The 20,351-nt window shown below is 45.8% G+C and overlaps 2 protein-coding genes and 1 non-coding gene across 3 annotated transcripts; 2 read left to right on the plus strand and 1 right to left on the minus strand.

The window, feature by feature from the left end:
- Nucleotides 1-237: 237 nt before the first annotated feature.
- LOC124027274 (chitobiosyldiphosphodolichol beta-mannosyltransferase-like) lies at nucleotides 238-12,803 on the plus strand (the record flags this gene model as incomplete). Its single annotated transcript, XM_046339735.1, has 10 exons — nucleotides 238-426; nucleotides 1,598-1,665; nucleotides 3,158-3,280; nucleotides 4,712-4,833; nucleotides 5,654-5,692; nucleotides 7,555-7,614; nucleotides 8,897-9,007; nucleotides 9,405-9,519; nucleotides 11,668-11,743; nucleotides 12,324-12,803. Coding segments are annotated over 10 exons (1,041 nt in total), but the record flags the coding sequence as incomplete, so codon positions are not given.
- Nucleotides 12,804-13,419: 616 nt separating this feature from the next.
- Nucleotides 13,420-19,362, minus strand: LOC124027272 (protein-lysine N-methyltransferase EEF2KMT-like). The gene is made up of 8 exons (XM_046339734.1): nucleotides 19,148-19,362; nucleotides 18,949-19,011; nucleotides 18,741-18,821; nucleotides 18,344-18,445; nucleotides 17,837-17,970; nucleotides 16,872-17,116; nucleotides 15,657-15,806; nucleotides 13,420-13,698 (listed from the first exon to the last, which is right to left on the minus strand). Exons 1-8 carry the CDS (start codon nucleotides 19,280-19,282, stop codon nucleotides 13,598-13,600), a joined length of 1,011 nt encoding a protein of 336 aa, XP_046195690.1. The 5' UTR covers nucleotides 19,283-19,362; the 3' UTR covers nucleotides 13,420-13,597.
- Nucleotides 18,168-18,242, plus strand: trnaa-ugc. Its single transcript has one exon. It is a non-coding gene; the product is annotated as a tRNA-Ala (tRNA).
- Nucleotides 19,363-20,351: the final 989 nt, after the last annotated feature.

Raw genomic sequence — 20,351 nt, forward strand, 5'->3', positions numbered from 1 at the left:
CCCAGAATCCTCCAGGACTGCCCAGTATAGTGGTGACATGGCTGGTGTGTTATTGACCTCTTCCTCCCCCAGAATCCTCCAGGACTGCCCAGTATAGTGGTGACGTGGCTGGTGTGTTATTGACCTATTCCTCCCCCAGAATCCTCCAGGACTGCCCAGTATAGTGGTGACGTGGCTGGTGTGTTATTGACCTCTTCCTCCCCCAGAATCCTCCAGGACTGCCCAGTATAGTGGTGACGTGGCTGGTGTATTATTGACCTCTTCCTCCCCCAGAATCCTCCAGGACTGCCCAGTATAGTGGTGACGTGGCTGGTGTGTGGTCTGAGAGGATCCAGGTTCATCATTGACTGGCATAACTACGGCTACACCATCATGGCCCTCTCACACGGCCCGGACCACCCCATCGTCAGGCTGGCACAGTGGTCAGTAACATCACCATGGCTGAGTCCCAAATAGATCCCTATTCAATACAGAGCATTCAGAAAGTATTCAGACCCCTTCTCCACATTTTGTTACATTACAGCCTTATTCTAAAATGGATTAAATAAACAAAAATCCTCTTCAATCTACACACAACACCCCATAATGGCATCACAATACCCCATAATGACATCCCAGTAACCCATAATGACATCCAATACCCCATAATGACATCACAATACCCCATAATGACATCACAATACCCCATAATGACATCACAATACCCCATAATGACATCCAATACCCCATAATGACATCCCAAGACCCCATAATGACATCACAATACCCCATAATGACATCACAATACCCCATAATGACATCACAATACCCCATAATGACATCACAATACCCCATAATGACAAAGCAAACATATTTTTTGGGAAAATGTTGCAAATGTACAAATAAACAAAATGTATTTACACAAGTATTCAGATCCTTTGCTATGAGACTTGAATTTTAGATCAGTTGCATCCTGTTTCCATTGATCATCCTTGAGATGTTTCTACAACTTGATTGGAGTCCCACCTTGTGATAGGGTGAATTGATTGGACATGATTTGGAAGAAGGCACACACCTGTCTATACAAGGTAATACAGTTGACAGGTGCATGTCCAGAGCATGTCCGTAGAGCTCTGAGACATGATTGTGTCGAGGCACAGATCTGGGGAAGGGAACCATGTCTGCAGCATTGAAGGTCCCCAGAACACAGTGGCCTCCATCATTTAGTGGAAGAAGTTTGGAACAGCAAAACTCTTCCTAGAGCTGGACACCCGACCAAACTGAGCAATCAGGGGAGACGGGCCCTGGTCATCGAGGTGACCAAGAACCCCGATGAAGGTCACTCTGACAGAGCTCTAGAGTTCCTCTCTGTGGAGATGGGACACCCTTCCAGAAGGACAACCATCTCTGTAACAAATGTGGAAAAGTCAAGGGGTCTGAATACTTTTCTGAATGTATCTACAGCTTTGCATGAACACGGTCTTCTTCAGTAGAACTAAACGGGCAGATCAGGAGGGACCTACCTGAATTTGTCCCAAAAATTGTTGCAGACTGTTTTGCTACGATTGTGCATTAATGAATAGGACCCATGTTCCTGTCTCTGGCAGGTACTTGGCAGTTGTTTGGGCGACTCTCCAGCCATAACCTTTGTGTCACCAACGCTATGAAGGAAGACCTCCCAGAACAACTGGAACATCAGAGTAAGGATGGTTTTTACTTTCAACATCGTCTGTCAATCAATCCATCCGTGAGATAGATAGACGTACAGACGACGGACGGACATACAGACAGACACAGATAGACGGGCGGAGAGACAGACACAGACGGACGGGGACGGACGGAGAGGAACACAGATAGACGTACAGACGACGGACGGACATACAGACAGACACAGATGTACAGACGACGGACGGACATACAGACAGACATCGATAGACGGGCGGAGAGACAGACACAGACGGACGGACGGACGGAGAGACACAGATAGACGGACTGAGGCACAGACAGATGCAGTGGGGAGTCTGAATCTATCCCCTATCTAAACCCTTGGCCATTAACTAAACCCTTGGCCATTAACTAAACCCTTGGACATTAACTAAACCCTTGGCCTTAACTAAACCCTTGGCCTTAACTAAACCCTTGGCCTTAACTAAACCCTTGGCCATTAACTAAACCCTTGGCCTTAACTAAACCCTTGGCCATTAACTAAACCCTTGGCCTTAACTAAACCCTTGGCGTTAACTAAACCCTTGGCCATTAACTAAACCCTTGGCCATTAACTAAACCCTTGGCCTTAACTAAACCCTTGGCCTTAACTAAACCCTTGGCCTTAACTAAACCCTTGGCCTTAACTAAACCCTTGGCCATCATGACTAACCCCTTGGTCATGACTAATCCCATAGTCATCGTGACTAATCTCTTGGTCATCGTGACTAATCCCTTGGTCATCGTGACTAACCCCTTGGTCATCGTGACTAACCCCTTGGTCATCATGACTAACCCCTTGGTCATCATGACTAACCCTTGGCCATGACTAACCCCTTGGTCCTTGGCCTTACTAACCCCTTGGTCATCATGACTAACCCCTTGGCCATGACTAACCCCTTGGTCATGACTAACCCCTTGGCCTTGACTAACCCCTTGGTCATCATGACTAACCCCTTGGCCATGACTAATCCCTTGGTCATGACTAACCCCTTGGTCATGACTAATCCTAATCACTATAGGGCGACCACATTGTATGACAAGCCACCTGTCTTATCCTCCTCCTATAGGGGGACCACATTGTATGACAAGCCACCTGTCTTATTCTCCTCCTATAGGGCGACCACATGACAAGCCACCTGTCTTATCCTCCTCCTATTGGGCGACCACATTGTATGACAAGCCACCTGTCTTATCCTCCTCCTATAGGGGGACCACATTGTGACAAGCCACCTGTCTTATTCTCCTCCTATAGGGCGACCACATGACAAGCCACCTGTCTTATTCTCCTCCTATAGGGCGACCACTATGACAAGCCACCTGTCTTATCCTCCTCCTATAAGGGGGACCACATTGTATGACAAGCCACCTGTCTTATCCTCCTCCTATAGGCGACCACATTGTATGACAAGCCACCTGTCTTATCCTCCTCCAATAGGGGGACCACATTGTATGACAAGCCACCTGTCTTATTCTCCTCCTATAGGGCGACCACATTGTATGACAAGCCACCTGCTATCTTCAAGGAGACTTCAGTAGACCTAAAGCACCAGCTGTTCATGAGGCTGGCCAAGACTATTCCTCAGTTCCGGGTCTGGTGAGTCCAGTATAGTCTGTTGATGAGGCTGGCCAAGACTATCTCTCACTACAGTTATCCTCTTGGGTCTGGAGGAACACAGGGCCTGTACTATAGTTATCCTCTTGGTTGTGGAGGAACACAGGGCCTGTACTACAGTTATCCTGTTGGTTCTGGAGGAGGAACACAGGGCCTGTACTATAGTTATCCTCTTGGTTCTGGAGGAGGAACACAGGGCCTGTACTACAGTTATCCTCTTGGTTCTGGAGGAACACAGGGCCTGTACTATAGTTATCCTCTTGGTTCTGGAGGAACACAGGGCCTGTACTACAGTTATCCTCTTGGTTCTGGAGGAACACAGGGCCTGTACTACAGTTATCCTCTTGGTTCTGGAGGAGAACACAGGGCCTGTACTATAGTTATCCTCTTGGTTCTGGAGGAACACAGGGCCTGTACTATAGTTATCCTCTTGGTTCTTGAGGAACACAGGGCCTGTACTATAGTTATCCTCTTGGTTGTGGAGGAACACAGGGCCTGTACTACAGTTATCCTGTTGGTTCTGGAGGAGGAACACAGGGCCTGTACTATAGTTATCCTCTTGGTTCTGGAGGAGGAACACAGGGCCTGTACTATAGTTATCCTCTTGGTTCTGGAGGAACACAGGGCCTGTACTATAGTTATCCTCTTGGTTCTGGAGGAACACAGGGCCTGTACTACAGTTATCCTCTTGGTTCTGGAGGAACACAGGGCCTGTACTACAGTTATCCTCTTGGTTCTGGAGGAACACAGGGCCTGTACTACAGTTATCCTCTTGGTTCTGGAGGAGGAACACAGGGCCTGTACTACAGTTATCCTCTTGGTTCTGGAGGAACACAGGGCCTGTACTACAGTTATCCTCTTGGTTCTTGAGGAACACAGGGCCTGTACTACAGTTATCCTTGGTTCAGAGGAACACCAGGGCCTGTCTTATCCTCTTGGTTCTGGAGGAACACAGGGCCTTTCTAATAGTTATTACTCTTGGTTCTGGAATAGGAACACAGGGCCTGTATATAGTTATCCTGTTATTATAATGTTATCCTCTTAGTTATCCTCTTGGTTCTAGAGGAGGAAACAGGGCCTGTACTACAGTTATCCTACTGGTTCTTGAGGAACACATGTTACAGTTATCCTCTTGGTTCTTGAGGAACACAGGGCCTGTACTACAGTTAATCACTGAGTTTGTTTATATTGGAGAGATAAAGTATAAGAACTATCATAAAAATTATATATTACACTATCATAGACATGTAAAAGACATGTTTATAATCACTGAGTTTTGTTTATATTGGAGAGATAAAGAGAGATAAACTTTATAATCACTGAGTTTCTGTTTATATTGGAGATAAAGAACTATCATAAAAATATATATATTACACTATCATAGACATGTTATAACCCCTGTGTCTGTTACAGTGGTGGGCGACCTGGTGATGAGACAGAGAGAACAGCGTTTACATGTCGTGACCCCAGTGACCTTTCTGTGACTTTGACCTCAGGTCGACCTGCCCTACTGATCAGCAGCACCAGCTGGACCGGTCAGTACCCCACAGGCACAGCTTGAGTCCCAAATGGCACCCTATTCTCCATAGGGCTCTGGTCAAAAGTTGTGCACTACATTAGGGAATAGGGTGCCGTTTAAAGTAAGCAGCAGGAAACTCTGCATTATATTCAGTTTAAATGGGAAGTTTTTCTGGATTTTACCCCAATCTAAATAGTTTTTCTTACCTCGAGAGCAGTTCTAGCCTCGTCCAAACATCCTGATCGCGAGTTTACATTCTGTTAGGAGTCAGGTCAGGATGGGGTCAGACTAGAGGATTCATTCTGTTAGGAGTCAGGTCAGGATGGGGGTCAGACTAGAGCCAGATTACATTCTGTTAGGAGTCAGGTCAGGATGGGGTCAGACTAGAGCCAGATTACATTCTGTTAGGAGTCAGGTCAGGATGGGGGTCAGACTAGAGCCACAGATTACATTCTGTTAGGAGTCAGGTCAGGAGGATCAGACTAGGCCACATTACATTCAGTCAGGTCAGGATGGGGATCAGACTAGAGCCAGATTACATTCTGTTAGGAGTCAGGTCAGGATGGGGTCAGACTAGAGCCAGATTACATTCTGTTAGGAGTCAGGTCAGGATGGGATCAGACTAGAGCCAGATTACATTCTGTTAGGAGTCAGGTCAGGATGGGGATCAGACTAGAGCCACATTACATTCTGTTAGGAGTCAGGGTCAAAATGGGGATCAGACTCGAGCCAGGATTGTAATTTTATGTGTTTAGTTGACAGGTGTACAACGTAAGTACACACAGCTGTCAGGTGTAAACACTTGTCTCACTGTTTCCCCTGTCTGTGTTCAACAGAGGATGAGGACTTCTCCATTCTGCTGAAGGCTCTGGAAGGTAATCATTACCATCTGCAGTTGGGCCCCATTTTAAAGAGCATCCTCCCATCCTCCCATCATCCATCCATCCATCCTCCCATCCATCCTCCAATCCTCCCATCCTCCCATCCATCCATCCTTCCTCCCATCCTCCCATCCATCCATCCATCCTCCCATCCTCCCTCCCTCCCATCCTCCCATCCATCCATCCTCCCATCCTCCCATCCATCCTCCCATCCTCCAATCCTCCCTCCCATCCATCCTCCAATCCTCCAATCCTCCCTCCCATCCTCCAATCCTCCCTCCCTCCCATCCATCCATCCATCCATCCATCCTCCCATCCTCCCTCCCATCCATCCATCCATCCATCCATCCTCCCATCCTCCCTCCCATCCATCCTCCCTCCCATCCATCCATCCATCCTCCCTCCCATCCATCCATCCATCCATCCATCCTCCCATCCTCCCTCCTCCATCCATCCATCCATCCATCCATCCATCCATCCATCCTCCCATCCATCCATCCATCCATCCTCCCTCCCATCCATCCCATCCATCCATCCATCCATCCATCCATCCATCCATCCATCCTTCCTTCCTTCCTCCCACCCACCCACCCACCCACCCACCCATCCTTCCTCCCACCCCCACCCACCCACCCATCCATCCATCCTTCCTTCCTCCCACCCATCCATCCTTCCTTCCTCCCACCCACCCATCCTTCCTCCCACCCATCCATCCTTCCTCCCACCCATCCTTCCTCCCACCCACCCATCCATCCATCCTTCCTTCCTCCCACCCATCCTTCCATCCTTACTCCCACCCATCCATCCATCCATCCATCCTTCCTCCCACCCATCCATGCTTCCATCCTTCCATCCTTCCTCCCACCCACCCATCCATCCTTCCTCCCACCCACCCACCCACCCACCCATCCATCCATCCTTCCTTCCTCCCACCCACCTATCCTTCCTACCACCCATCCATCCATCCTTCCTCCCACCCACCCACCCTTCCTTCCTTCCTTCCTTCCTTCCTTCCTTCCTTCCTTCCTTCCTTCCTTCCTTCCTTCCTTCCTTCCTTCCTTCCTTCCTTCCTTCCTTCCTTCCTTCCTCCCTCCCTCCCCCCCAGCCTTCCCCCTCCAGTTGCCAGAACCAGGCCTTCATTAGAATCAATCATGTCTTATCAGTGATTCTAAGAGAGAAAGGAAAGAGACCTCTCAGTGGTGTCCTCTTAGGGCCCATGGGGCTCTGGTCAAAAGGTAGTGCACTACATGGGGAGTAGGGTGCTGTTTGGGATACAACGGGCCCATGGGGCTCTGGTCAAAAGGTAGTGCACTACATGGGGAGTTGGGTGCTGTTTGGGATACAAAGGGCCCATGGGGCTCTGGTCAAAAGGTAGTGCACTACATGGGGAGTTGGGTGCTGTTTGGGATACAACGGGCCCATGGGGCTCTGGTCAAAAGGTAGTGCACTACATGGGGAGTTGGGTGCTGTTTAGGATACAACGGGCCCATGTGGCTCTGGTCAAAAGGTAGTGCACTACATGGGGAGTTGGGTGCTGTTTGGGATACAAAGGGCCCATGGGGCTCTGGTCAAAAGGTAGTGCACTACATGGGGAGTTGGGTGCTGTTTGGGATACAAAGGGCCCATGGGGCTCTGGTCAAAAGGTAGTGCACTACATGGGGAGTTGGGTGCTGTTTGGGATACAAAGGGCCCATGGGGCTCTGGTCAAAAGGTAGTGCACTACATGGGGAGTTGGGTGCTGTTTGGGATACAAAGGGTCCATGGGGCTCTGGTCAAAAGGTAGTGCACTACATGGGGAGTTGGGTGCTGTTTGGGATACAAGCCCTTGTATTAACCTTGTGTGTTTTCTCTACCAGACTACGAGGGGTTTGTGAAAGCAGGAGCCTCTCTTCCCTCACTGGTCTGTGTCATTACAGGTAACTATAGTGTTGACAGTGTTCTGCAGGTCTTTATGGTCCAGGTAACTATAGTGTTGACAATGTACTGCAGGTCTTTATGGTCCAGGTAACTATAGTGTTGACAGTGTACTGCAGGTCTTTATGGTCCAGGTAACTATAGTGTTGACAGTGTACTGCAGGTCTTTATGGTCCAGGTAACTATAGTGTTGACAGTGTACTGCAGGTCTTTTATGGTCCAGGTAACTATAGTGTTGACAGTGTACTGTAGGTCTTTATGGTCCAGGTAACTATAGTGTTGACAGTGTACTGCAGGTCTTTATGGTCCAGGTAACTATAGTGTTGACAGTGTACTGCAGGTCTTTATGGTCCAGGTAACTATAGTGTAGACAGTGTACTGCAGGTCTTTATGGTCCAGGTAACTATAGTGTTGACAGTGTACTGCAGGTCTTTATGGTCCAGGTAACTATAGTGTTGACAGTGTACTGCAGGTCTTTATGGTCCAGGTAACTATAGTGGTGACAGTGTACTGCAGGTCTTTATGGTCCAGGTAACTATAGTGTTGACAGTGTACTGCAGGTCTTTATGGTCCAGGTAACTATAGTGTTGACAGTGTACTGCAGGTCTTTATGGTCACAGGTAACTATAGTGTTGACAGTGTACTGCTGGTCTGTGTGATCACAGGTAACTATAGTGTTTACAGTGTACTGCTGGTCTGTGTGATCACAGGTAACTATAGTGTTGACAGTGTACTGCAGGTCTTTATGGTCCAGGTAACTATAGTGTTGACAGTGTACTGCAGGTCTTTATGGTCCAGGTAACTATAGTGTTGACAGTGTACTGCAGGTCTTTATGGTCCAGGTAACTATAGTGTTGACAGTGTACTGCAGGTCTTTATGGTCACAGGTAACTATAGTGTTGACAGTGTACTGCTGGTCTGTGTGATCACAGGTAACTATAGTGTTTACAGTGTACTGCTGGTCTGTGTGATCACAGGTAACTATAGTGTTGACAGTGTACTGCAGGTCTTTATGGTCCAGGTAACTATAGTGTTGACAGTGTACTGCAGGTCTTTATGGTCCAGGTAACTATAGTTACCAGGCCGGATTACAGTAAAGCACTTTGACATGCTCCGTCTGATTTGGTCTTTTGACCAATCAGATCAAGTCTTTTGACCAATCAGATCTGATCAGACCAATCAGATTGTTGCTAGATTAAACCAACTGAGAAAACCTTTACAATTGTTGTCGGTCCTGTTAACCCTAGTTACGTGTTTCAATTCCCTGTGTGTGTGTGAGACCAGGTAAGGGTCCTCAGAAGGACCACTACAGGAAGCTGATCGACACCCTGCGCTTTGAGCACGTGAAGATCTGTACTCCATGGCTGGAGGCAGAGGACTACCCTGTTCTGCTAGGTTAGTGTGGTCTCCCTGTCCCAGGCTCAGCAGGTCTGTAGACTACCCTGTTCTGCTAGGTCAGTGTGTTCTCCCTGTCCCAGGCTCAGCAGGTCTGTAGACTACCCTGTTCTGCTAGGTCAGTGTGTTCTCCCTGTCCCAGGCTCAGCAGGTCTGTAGACTACCCTGTTCTGTTAGGTCAGTGTGTTCTCCCTGTCCCAGGCTCAGCAGGTGTGTGTGTGTGTGTGTGTGTGTGTGTGTGTGTGTGTGTGTGTGTGTGTGTGTGTGTGTGTGTGTGTGTGTGTGTGTGTGTGTGTGTGTGTGTGTGTGTGTGTGTGTGTGTGTGTGTGTGTGTGTGTGTGTGTGTGTGTGTGTGTGTGTGTGTGTACTGATGTTCTGAATGGTCTCCCTGTCCCAGGCTCAGCAGATCTGGGTGTTTGTCTCCATAAGTCGTCCAGTGGTCTGGACCTGCCTATGAAAGTGGTGGACATGTTTGGCTGCTGTCTGCCTGTCTGTGCCATCCACTTCTACTGGTGAGACAGGACTCTTTAACAGGCACCTTCTGACACCATGTCCACACACACTGTCTGTGCCATCCACTTCTACTGGTGAGACAGGACTCTTTAACAGGCACCTTCTGACACCATGTCCACACACACTGTCTGTGCTGTCACCTTCTACTGCTGAGGGAATACTCTAAACCCTGGGTCACCTTCTACTGCTGAGGGAATACTCTAAACCCTGGGTCAACAGTCACCTTCTACTGCTGAGGGAATACTCTAAACCCTGGGTCAACAGTCACCTTCTACTGCTGAGGGAATACTCTAAACCCTGGCTCAACAGTCACCTTCTACTGCTGAGGGAATACTCTAAACCCTGAGTCACCTTCTACTGCTGAGGGAATACTCTAAACCCTGAGTCACCTTCTACTGCTGAGGGAATACTCTAAACCCTGAGTCACCTTCTACTGCTGAGGGAATACTCTAAACCCTGAGTCAACAGTCACCTTCTACTGCTGAGGGAATACTCTAAACCCTGAGTCACCTTCTACTGCTGAGGGAATACTCTAAACCCTGGGTCACCTTCTACTGCTGAGGGAATACTCTAAACCCTGGGTCACCTTCTACTGCTGAGGGAATACTCTAAACCCTGAGTCACCTTCTACTGCTGAGGGAATACTCTAAACCCTGGGTCACCTTCTACTGCTGAGGGAATACTCTAAACCCTGGGTCACCTTCTACTGCTGAGGGAATACTCTAAACCCTGGGTCACCTTCTACTGCTGAGGGAATACTCTAAACCCCGAGTCACCTTCTACTGCTGAGGGAATACTCTAAACCCTGGGTCACCTTCTACTGCTGAGGGAATACTCTAAACCCTGGGTCAACAGTCACCTTCTACTGCTGAGGGAATACTCTAAACCCTGGGTCACCTTCTACTGCTGAGGGAATACTCTAAACCCTGGGTCACCTTCTACTGCTGAGGGAATACTCTAAACCCTGAGTCACCTTCTACTGCTGAGGGAATACTCTAAACCCTGAGTCAACAGTCACCTTCTACTGCTGAGGGAATACTCTAAACCCTGAGTCACCTTCTACTGCTGAGGGAATACTCTAAACCCTGGGTCACCTTCTACTGCTGAGGGAATACTCTAAACCCTGGGTCACCTTCTACTGCTGAGGGAATACTCTAAACCCTGAGTCACCTTCTACTGCTGAGGGAATACTCTAAACCCTGGGTCACCTTCTACTGCTGAGGGAATACTCTAAACCCCGAGTCACCTTCTACTGCTGAGGGAATACTCTAAACCCTGGGTCACCTTCTACTGCTGAGGGAATACTCTAAACCCTGGGTCAACAGTCACCTTCTACTGCTGAGGGAATACTCTAAACCCTGGGTCACCTTCTACTGCTGAGGGAATACTCTAAACCCTGGGTCACCTTCTACTGCTGAGGGAATACTCTAAACCCTGAGTCACCTTCTACTGCTGAGGGAATACTCTAAACCCTGGGTCACCTTCTACTGCTGAGGGAATACTCTAAACCCTGGGTCAACAGTCACCTTCTACTGCTGAGGGAATACTCTAAACCCTGGGTCACCTTCTACTGCTGAGGGAATACTCTAAACCCTGGGTCAACAGTCACCTTCTACTGCTGAGGAGTACTCTAAACCCTGGGTCAACAGTCACCTTCTACTGCTGAGGGAATACTCTAAACCTGAGTCACCTTCTACTGCTGAGGGAATCCTCTAAACCCTGGGTCAACAGTCACCTTCTACTGCTGAGGGAGTACTCTAAACCCTGGGTCAACAGTCACCTTCTACTGCTGAGGGAATACTCTAAACCCTGAGTCACCTTCTACTGCTGAGGGAATCCTCTAAACCCTGGGTCAACAGTCACCTTCTACCCCCATGCAGAGAGGCTATGTGCTGATCTGACCTGTTTTGGACTGAGATTCCTGTGCTGTGTTTAATGTGGATCTAATTCTGTTATATTCTCCTGTGTTGTCAGTCTCTCTGTTATGTTCTCCTGTGTTGTCAGTCTCTCTGTTAACCCTGTTATATTCTCCCGTGTTGTCAGTCTCTCTGTTATATTCTCCTGTGTTGTCAGCCTCTCTGTTAACTCTATATTCTCCTGTGTTGTCAGTCTCTCTGTTGTTAACCCTGTTATATTCTCCTCTGTAGTCTACATGAGCTGGTGAAGCACGAGGAGAACGGGTTGATCTTCAAAGACTCTGAGGAACTATCTGGACAGCTCAAGGTACAGTAATATAATACTACTGTTCAGCTGAGGAGATACAGAAACCCCTGATTTATCCCAGTGGTATGATCCTGTCAACTGCCATCTGTCTCACCTGACTGTAACCAGTTCCTGTGACAGTGGTATATGGTCTGATATACACATGGCTGTTTTAGCCAGGTGATCCTGTCAACTGCCATCTGTCTCATCTGACTGTAACCAGTTCCTGTGACAGTGGTATATGGTCTGATATACACATGGCTGTTTTAGCCAGGTGATCCTGTCAACTGCCATCTGTCTCACCTGACTGTAACCAGTTCCTGTGACAGTGGTATATGGTCTGATATACACATGGCTGTTTTAGCCAGGTGATCCTGTCAACTGCCATCTGTCTCACCTGACTGTAACCAGTTCCTGTGACAGTGGTATATGGTCTGATATACACATGGCTGTTTTAGCCAGGTGATCCTGTCAACTGCCATCTGCCTCATCTGACTGTAACCAGTTCCTGTGACAGTGGTATATGGTCTGATATACACATGGCTGTTTTAGCCAGGATCCAATCTACCCGTTTTATAAAACCTGTGTTGTGTCTCTCCAGGCTCTGCTATGGGACTTCCCTGACTGTGAGGATGAGGGCAAACTGGGTCAGTTCAGGAGGAACCTCCGGGCCAGTGGGGGGCAGCGGTGGGACCAGAACTGGGACCAGAACGTCCTGCCTCTCCTCACTGCACCCTGACTCCCCCTGTTAGACAGAGCTCTTTACAGCAGCTGACTCATCCCCTCTCTACATCTTCGCTCCGTCTCAAACCTACTTCTTGAGCCTCCAATCGTGAATATTTTAACAGACGCTCTTATCCAGAACGACTTACAGGAGCAATTAGGGTTAAGTGCCTTGTTCAAGGGCACATCCACAGATGTTTCACCAAGTCTGCTCGGGGACTCAAACCAACGACTTTTTGGTTACTGGCCCAACGCGCTTAACCGCTAGGCTACCTGCTCTGAACCGCTAGGCTACCTGCTCTGAACCGCTAGGCTACCTGCTCTGAACCGCTAGGCTACCTGCTCTGAACCGCTAGGCTACCTGTGTAACGGATGTGAAATAGCTAGCTGAAGTTAGCGGTGGTGTGCGCTAAATAGCGTTTCCAATCGGTGACGTCACTTGCTCAGACCTTGAAGTAGTGGTTCCCCTTGCTCTGCAACGTCCGCAGCTTTTGTGGAGCAATGGGTAACGATGCCTCGTGGGTGACTGTTGTTGATGTGTGCAGAGGGTCCTGGTTCGCGCCCATGTATGGGCGAGGGGACGGTCTAAAGTTATACTGTTACACCTGCTCTGAACCGCTAGGCTACCTGCTCTGAACCGCTAGGCTACCTGCTCTGAACCGCTAGGCTACCTGCTCTGAACCGCTAGGCTACCTGCTCTGAACCGCTAGGCTACCTGCTACCAACTGCCACATGGTCCACTTAGAGGACCTGTCGGAAAGCGAGATCGTTACATCAGGCTCGTCTTTCCTCTGCTCTCTCTCTCTCCCCATTTCTCTCTCTCTGTCTCTCCCCATTTCTCTCTCTCTCTCTCTCTCTCTCTCTCTCTCTCTCTCTCTCTCTCCTTCTGTGGATCTCTTCATTCCAGGCCGTTTAGATTCTCCTCTTAAACAACACTTGAAGGTATAAATGGGATATTTTCCACACAATGTAAATATCTTGATGTAAATAAAGACTTTATTACACAGTAATACACATCTGGTTCTGGCTTGGTCTCATATTGAGTGCATCCCAAATGGCACCCTATTCCCTATCTAGTGCACTACTATTGACCACAGCCCTATGGACCCTGGTCAAAACTAGTGCACTTACAATGGGAATAGGATGCCATTATTATATGTAGAGTTTGATCATCTCTATGGTGGCTTGTCTGTTGTAAAAGAACACATGGGTCACTGGTCCTGTCATGACCTCATGTTGGATTCCAGAACTTTCTGTGGGAGAAAAACAAAGAAGAAATTATAGACCCATCAGTTTCAGATGTGTAGAATTATAGACCCATCAGTTTCAGATGTGTATAATTATAGACCCATCAGTTTCAGATGTTTATAATTATAGATCCATCAGTTTCAGATGTTTATAATTATAGACCCATCAGTTTCAGATGTGTATAATTATAGATCCATCCGTTTCAGATGTTTATAATTATAGATCCATCCGTTTCAGATGTTTATAATTATAGACCCATCAGTTTCAGATGTGTATAATTATAGACCCATCAGTTTCAGATGTGTATAATTATAGACCCATCAGTTTCAGATGTTTATAATTATAGATACATCAGTTTCAGATGTGTATAATTATAGATCCATCCGTTTCAGATGTTTATAATTATAGACCCATCAGTTTCAGATGTGTATAATTATAGATCCATCCGTTTCAGATGTTTATAATTATAGATCCATCCGTTTCAGATGTTTATAATTATAGACCCATCAGTTTCAGATGTGTATAATTATAGACCCATCAGTTTCAGATGTGTATAATTATAGACCCATCAGTTTCAGATGTTTATAATTATAGATACATCAGTTTCAGATGTGTATAATTATAGACCCATCAGTTTCAGATGTTTATAATTATAGATCCATCCGTTTCAGATGTTTATAATTATAGATACATCAGTTTCAGATGTTTATAATTAGTTACATCAGTTTCAGATGTGTATAATTATAGACCCATCAGTTTCAGATGTTTATAATTATAGATACATCAGTTTCAGATGTTTATAATTATAGATCCATCAGTTTCAGATGTGTATAATTATAGACCCATCAGTTTCAGATGTTTATAATTATAGATCCATCAGTTTCATGATGTGTATAATTATAGACCCATCAGTTTCAGATGTGTAGAATTATAGACCCATCAGTTTCAGATGTGCAGAATTATAGATCCATCCGTTTCAGATGTGTAGAATTAGACCCATCAGTTTCAGATGTGTAGAATTATAGACCCATCAGTTTCAGATGTGTAGAATTATAGATCCATCCGTTTCAGATGTGTAGAATTATAGATACATCCGTTTCAGATGTGTAGAATTATAGATCCATCAGTTTCAGATGTTTATAATTATAGATCCATCAGTTTCAGATGTTTATAATTATAGACCCATCCGTTTCAGATGTGTATAATTATAGACCCATCCATTTCAGATGTTTATAATTATAGATCCATCCGTTTCAGATGTGTATAATTATAGACCCATCAGTTTCAGATGTGTATAATTATAGACCCATCAGTTTCAGATGTGTATAATTATAGATGCATCAGTTTCAGATGTGTATAATTATAGATCCATCCGTTTCAGATGTGTATAATTATAGATCCATCCGTTTCAGATGTGTATAATTATAGACCCATCAGTTTCAGATGTGTATAATTATAGATCCATCCGTTTCAGATGTGTAGAATTATAGACCCATCCGTTTCAGATGTGTATAATTATAGATCCATCCGTTTCAGATGTTTATAATTATAGATCCATCCGTTTCAGATGTGTATAATTATAGACCCATCAGTTTCAGATGTTTATAATTATAGATGCATCTGGAAAGGAATTAATAGACCCAAGGCAATAGGATTAGATCTCTCCAGAACAGTGGAGATGGACTAGATCAATCACATGTATTTATAAAGCCCTTTTTCCATCATCAGTTGTCACCAGATGTTTATAATTATAGAATCAGTTTCACTGTAACCCAACATACAAGGTAGATCCAGTCCACTTGTATAATTAAGACCATTGAGATTCATCCTCTACAGTATCTATGGGTTGGATAAGTCTCCTCACTCAGCTGCTCTTTGAAACAGTTGGTTTACTACTAACGATACATTAAACTTGTAAAGCTATTTTCATTAGTTCTCTCAAAGCTCTAGGTTTAGTACTGACCTAGCTGGTGTTTAAAACTGTTATATGTGTCGGGGTTTCTGATGGTGGAGGAGATGTAGACATCAGGAGGGCTGCCATTGGCCGAACACCTCAGGATCTTAGAGAGAAGCTGCACCAGACAGCCAATGATATCTGGATCGTAAACTACGTCTACAACACAGGAAACAACAGGACATGTGTCAGCTGACAGAATTAGGAAACAACAGGACATGTGTCAGCTGACAGAATTAGGAAACAACAGGACATGTGTCAGCTGACAGAATTAGGAAACAACAGGACATGTGTCAGCTGACAGAATTAGGAAACAACAGGACATGTGTCAGCTGACAGAATTAGGAAACAACAGGACATGTGTCAGCTGACACAGAATTAAAGGACATTTTCAGCTGACAAGCTCTAGGACAATGGACATGTGCTGAGCTGAACTGTTATAGGAAACAACAGGACATGTGTCAGCTGACAGAATTAGGAAACAACAGGACATGTGTCAGCTGACAGAATTAGGAAACAACAGGACATGTGTCAGCTGACAGAATTAGGAAACAACAGGACATGTGTCAGCTGACAGAATTAGGAAACAACAGGACATGTGTCAGCTGACAGAATTAGGAAACAACAGGACATGTGTCAGCTGACAGAATTAGGAAACACATTTTATCCCTCACCAGCAAATGGGGAGCTGTTCCAGAAAGCTGGATCAATTAGTTAGTCAGGTAACTGCCAGGTAACTGCCAGGTAACTACCAGGTAACTGCCAGGTAACTGCCAGGTAACTACCAGGTAACTGCCAGGTAACTACCAGGTAACTGCCAGGTAACTGCCAGGTAACTACCAGGTAACTGCCAGGTAACTGCCAGGTAACTACCAGGTAACTGCCAGGTAACTGCCAGGTAACTACCAGATAACTGCCAGGTAACTGCCAGGTAACTGCCAGATAACTGCCAGGTAACCTAACTGCCAGGTAACTTAACTGCCAGGTAACTTAACTAATAATATATTTTGAGAAATATATACTTTTGTTGTAATTAAAGGCTGGATTCAATCCATATCGCCAAAGCATCGCAGAAGATCTGCATACAAATGTAAAGGTAATTTCTGACTGAGTTGACATATGCAGTGTTTATTGTGAAGGAAGTCTCGACAGAGGGAACATTGCCTTTAAAGCGGATCTTCAGCTTTACGGATTGAATAGAATAGAGCCAGGCCATGTTCCTACCTGCAGCGATGACCGTGGCGGCTCCGATCTCTCTCAGCTGCTTCTCTGTCACCTCCTCCCAGTCCAGATGCTCCACACTCACTCTGGGAGAGTTCTGGTTGTCCAGCCCATTGAGCTGGACATTGTCCCTCAGTCTATGTAGAACGCTGAGGTGACAGTCACTGAACACGTAGCTGGAGGGACTGCAGGACCTACACACTGCTATACCAGTCAACCCTACACCACTGCCCAGCTCTAGGACTGTCCTGTAGGAGAGAGCAGAGACAGGACTCACACACACACACACACACAGGGACAGGACTCACACACACACAGGGACATGACTCACACACACGGGGACAGGACACACACACACACACACACACACACACACACACACACACACACACACACACACACACACACACACACACACACACACACACACACACACACACACACACACACACACAGGAGAGGACACACACAGGGAGAGGACACACATACACACACACAGGAGAGGACACTCACAGGGGAGAGGACACACACACACACACAGGAGAGGACACACACAGGGAAGGACACACACAGGGAGAGGACACACACAGGGAGAGGACACTCACAGGGAGAGGACACACACAGGGAGAGGACACACACAGGGGAGAGGACACTCACACAGATTGAGATTACGAGTTGTAACCACACATGAGTTGGACAGAGACAGAACACACACACAACACAGTGGAGAGGACACTGACAGAACACACACAGTAGTGTACCAACCACAGGAGAGGTGTTTGTTCTCCAGACAGAACACAATGACAGAACACAGGGAGTAGTGTACCAACCTATCAGTGAAGAGGTGTTTGTTCTCCAGACAGAACACAATGACAGAACACACACAGTAGTGTACCAACCTATCAGTGAAGAGGTGTTTGTTCTCCAGACAGAACACAATGACAGAACACACACAGTAGTGTACCAACCTATCAGTGAAGGCGTGTGTGTTCTCCAGAGCCCATTCTGCCAGGTAAAGAGCAGCCTCCCATGTGACCAGGCCTGTAGTTCCTTCAGAGATCACAGCTGTACTCTCTGATAGACTCACTGCTTCTCCACACGGCTACACACACACACACACACACACACACACACACACACACACACACACACACACACACACACACACACACACACACACACACACACACACACACACACACACACACACACACGGTAAATATTAAAATTAATATTTAATTCAAGTAATCTTGAATTTACTTTATCTTGAGTCCCGTGTGGCTGGGGACCAGTACGAGTGGTCCTGTAGCTCGGCTGGTAGAGCATGGTGCTTGCAACGCCAGTGTTGTGGGTTCAATTCCCACGTGGGGACCAGTACGAACACAATGTATTCAGTCACTACTGGAAGGTGTTCAGGATCAGAGCGTCTGCAAAGTGTAGAATACAGCTTCTGTTAAATACAGTGTGTGCAGTACCAGTAAATAGCTCTTGTAGCACTCTGTCCCCTCCTCTACCCCCAGGACTTCCCCCAGTGCATCATAGAGCTCATCCAGAGGCTGCCTCCCACTGGCTTCATGCTGCACACAGGAACAGAAGCATCACATTACCGTTGTTTACTTTAATAATATACTTATACTTTATTGTATTCATGTGAAACGTGTAAGAATTGCCTTTTTTTTAAATGCACCAGTTATTTTCTGACAGAATGATACCAGACAAAAAAATATATCAGATAAAATAACTTAGTTATACTTTATTGTATTCATGTGAAACATGTAAGTATTGCCTTTTTTTTTTAAATGCACCATTTAGTGAACTATTTTCTGACAGACTGATACCAGACAAAAAAATATATCAGATAAAAGAACTCACCCTTTTGATGAGCTGAGACAGAAACAGTCTCCTATATCTCACTGAGGGAGGATGTTTACAGCACAGTGGATGAAGACATGTCTGGAAACAGGTGACAATAGTAACTGTTAGTGTGGTTTCCAACTCGGTAATCCAATGTACTGTTTCTAGATATTTAACTAAATAGGTGCGACATTCAAAACAAAATAATGCTTTTGACAGGCAATACCTGCTTTAGAATGTCTAGAATCATTTCTGATGAGCTGTCGGTCTCGAGCTCCCTTTCAAGGGACTGTAGAAAACAACAACAGATGATGTTATTACTGTATTCATGTCTTACTATTCCTAAACAATAAAAACATAAAGAAATACATTATATTTATGATGCAGACCCTACAGTACAACATGCAAGCAGCCCCGCTACTTACATTCCATGGGAAATTTGGCAGTTGACCCATAGTGAAAAAGGAGACTTTAAAGTCATATATAACGTCTGCTCTATTCCTTATGCACGTGACTTCGGTTTTGTCGGTCTGACCCTTAGACAGATACATTTCGTTCATTTTCAACCAACCGAGAATTGAATTTACTCTAAACCACAGGCTGGCCACGTGTTTCCCTGAGTTTGTTGTCTTCCTCTTTTACCCAAGAAGCACTCCTCCTGTCGCAATGCCTGATGGTCAATGTAGTATAATCATGACAGACAGTAACTGCGATAACATCTTCATAGAACCTTTTTTAAAGAAAGTACAAATTAGAAAACATTTACAATGAGATGAAGAGCTGTATTTTATTTCCTAATAGAACCTGTATCTGTGGGCCTACTGTTCTCAGTACATAGAACCTGTATCTGTGGGCCTACTGTTCTCAGTGCATAGAACCTGTATCTGTGGGCCTACTGTTCTCAGTGCATAGAACCTGTATCTGTGGGCCTACTGTTCTCAGTACATAGAACCTGTATCGGTGGGCCTACTGTTCTCAGTGCATAGAACCTGTATCTGTGGGCCTACTGTTCTCAGTGCAACCCTTGACGTTGATACAAGTCTACTGTTTGAGACCACTCCCCTTGTCTGTGTTATCTCTGCCTCCACAACTGTCATCCCAAATAAATGAAGCACCCAACATGTGCCAGATTACGATAATGTAGCCTACTAAAGCTGCATAAGGACATAGCTATTCTTCTGAAATGTGACTTTCTTTGACATTTCAGGTGGAATTAAGATCTCGTCTAAATGAACAAGCTGTGTGCACAAGGGTGTAAGATATTATGGACAGTGGATGTGGGTTACTTATAATATCTACTTGTCTAAAGCTTTTTCAGCCCGCTCTTTTCCTGCAGTGTCATTCAGAGAAGATAACACCTCCTACAGTTGTTCTTCATTCAACAGAATGACCGCAAACAGCAAACAACACGTCTGAACATTGAAGGTCAGAAATGTCATTTCGACGGTGATGTTTTCAAATTTTGTAACACTATATTCAAATGGATATTATCGCTGCCTTATTGAGTCGAACTGAAATTCCATGTTTGATTACAATCGTTTTGGTAATAATGAAAAATGTGTCCTTTTCAACTGGCAGAAATGGATGGGATATTTTTTTACAGAATATTCAGTGGTAGTGGAATCCAGT

The sequence above is a fragment of the Oncorhynchus gorbuscha genome, unplaced genomic scaffold (assembly GCF_021184085.1).
Source record: "Oncorhynchus gorbuscha isolate QuinsamMale2020 ecotype Even-year unplaced genomic scaffold, OgorEven_v1.0 Un_scaffold_3061, whole genome shotgun sequence".
Classification (NCBI taxonomy): domain Eukaryota; kingdom Metazoa; phylum Chordata; class Actinopteri; order Salmoniformes; family Salmonidae; genus Oncorhynchus; species Oncorhynchus gorbuscha.

What these genes read in the sequence shown, in the direction of transcription:
- LOC124027272 (XM_046339734.1), bottom strand. Translation starts at nt 19,282, where the DNA reads ATGAACGAAATGTATCTGTCTAAGGGTCAGACCGACAAAACCGAAGTC. An exon ending in TGCCAAATTTCCCATGGAAT is followed by an intron (nt 19,012 to 19,147) that starts GTAAGTAGCGGG and finishes TGTTTTCTACAG; the next exon opens with TCCCTTGAAAGGGAGCTCGA. An exon ending in ACACACGCCTTCACTGATAG is followed by an intron (nt 17,117 to 17,836) that starts GTTGGTACACTA and finishes TCTCTCCTACAG; the next exon opens with GACAGTCCTAGAGCTGGGCA.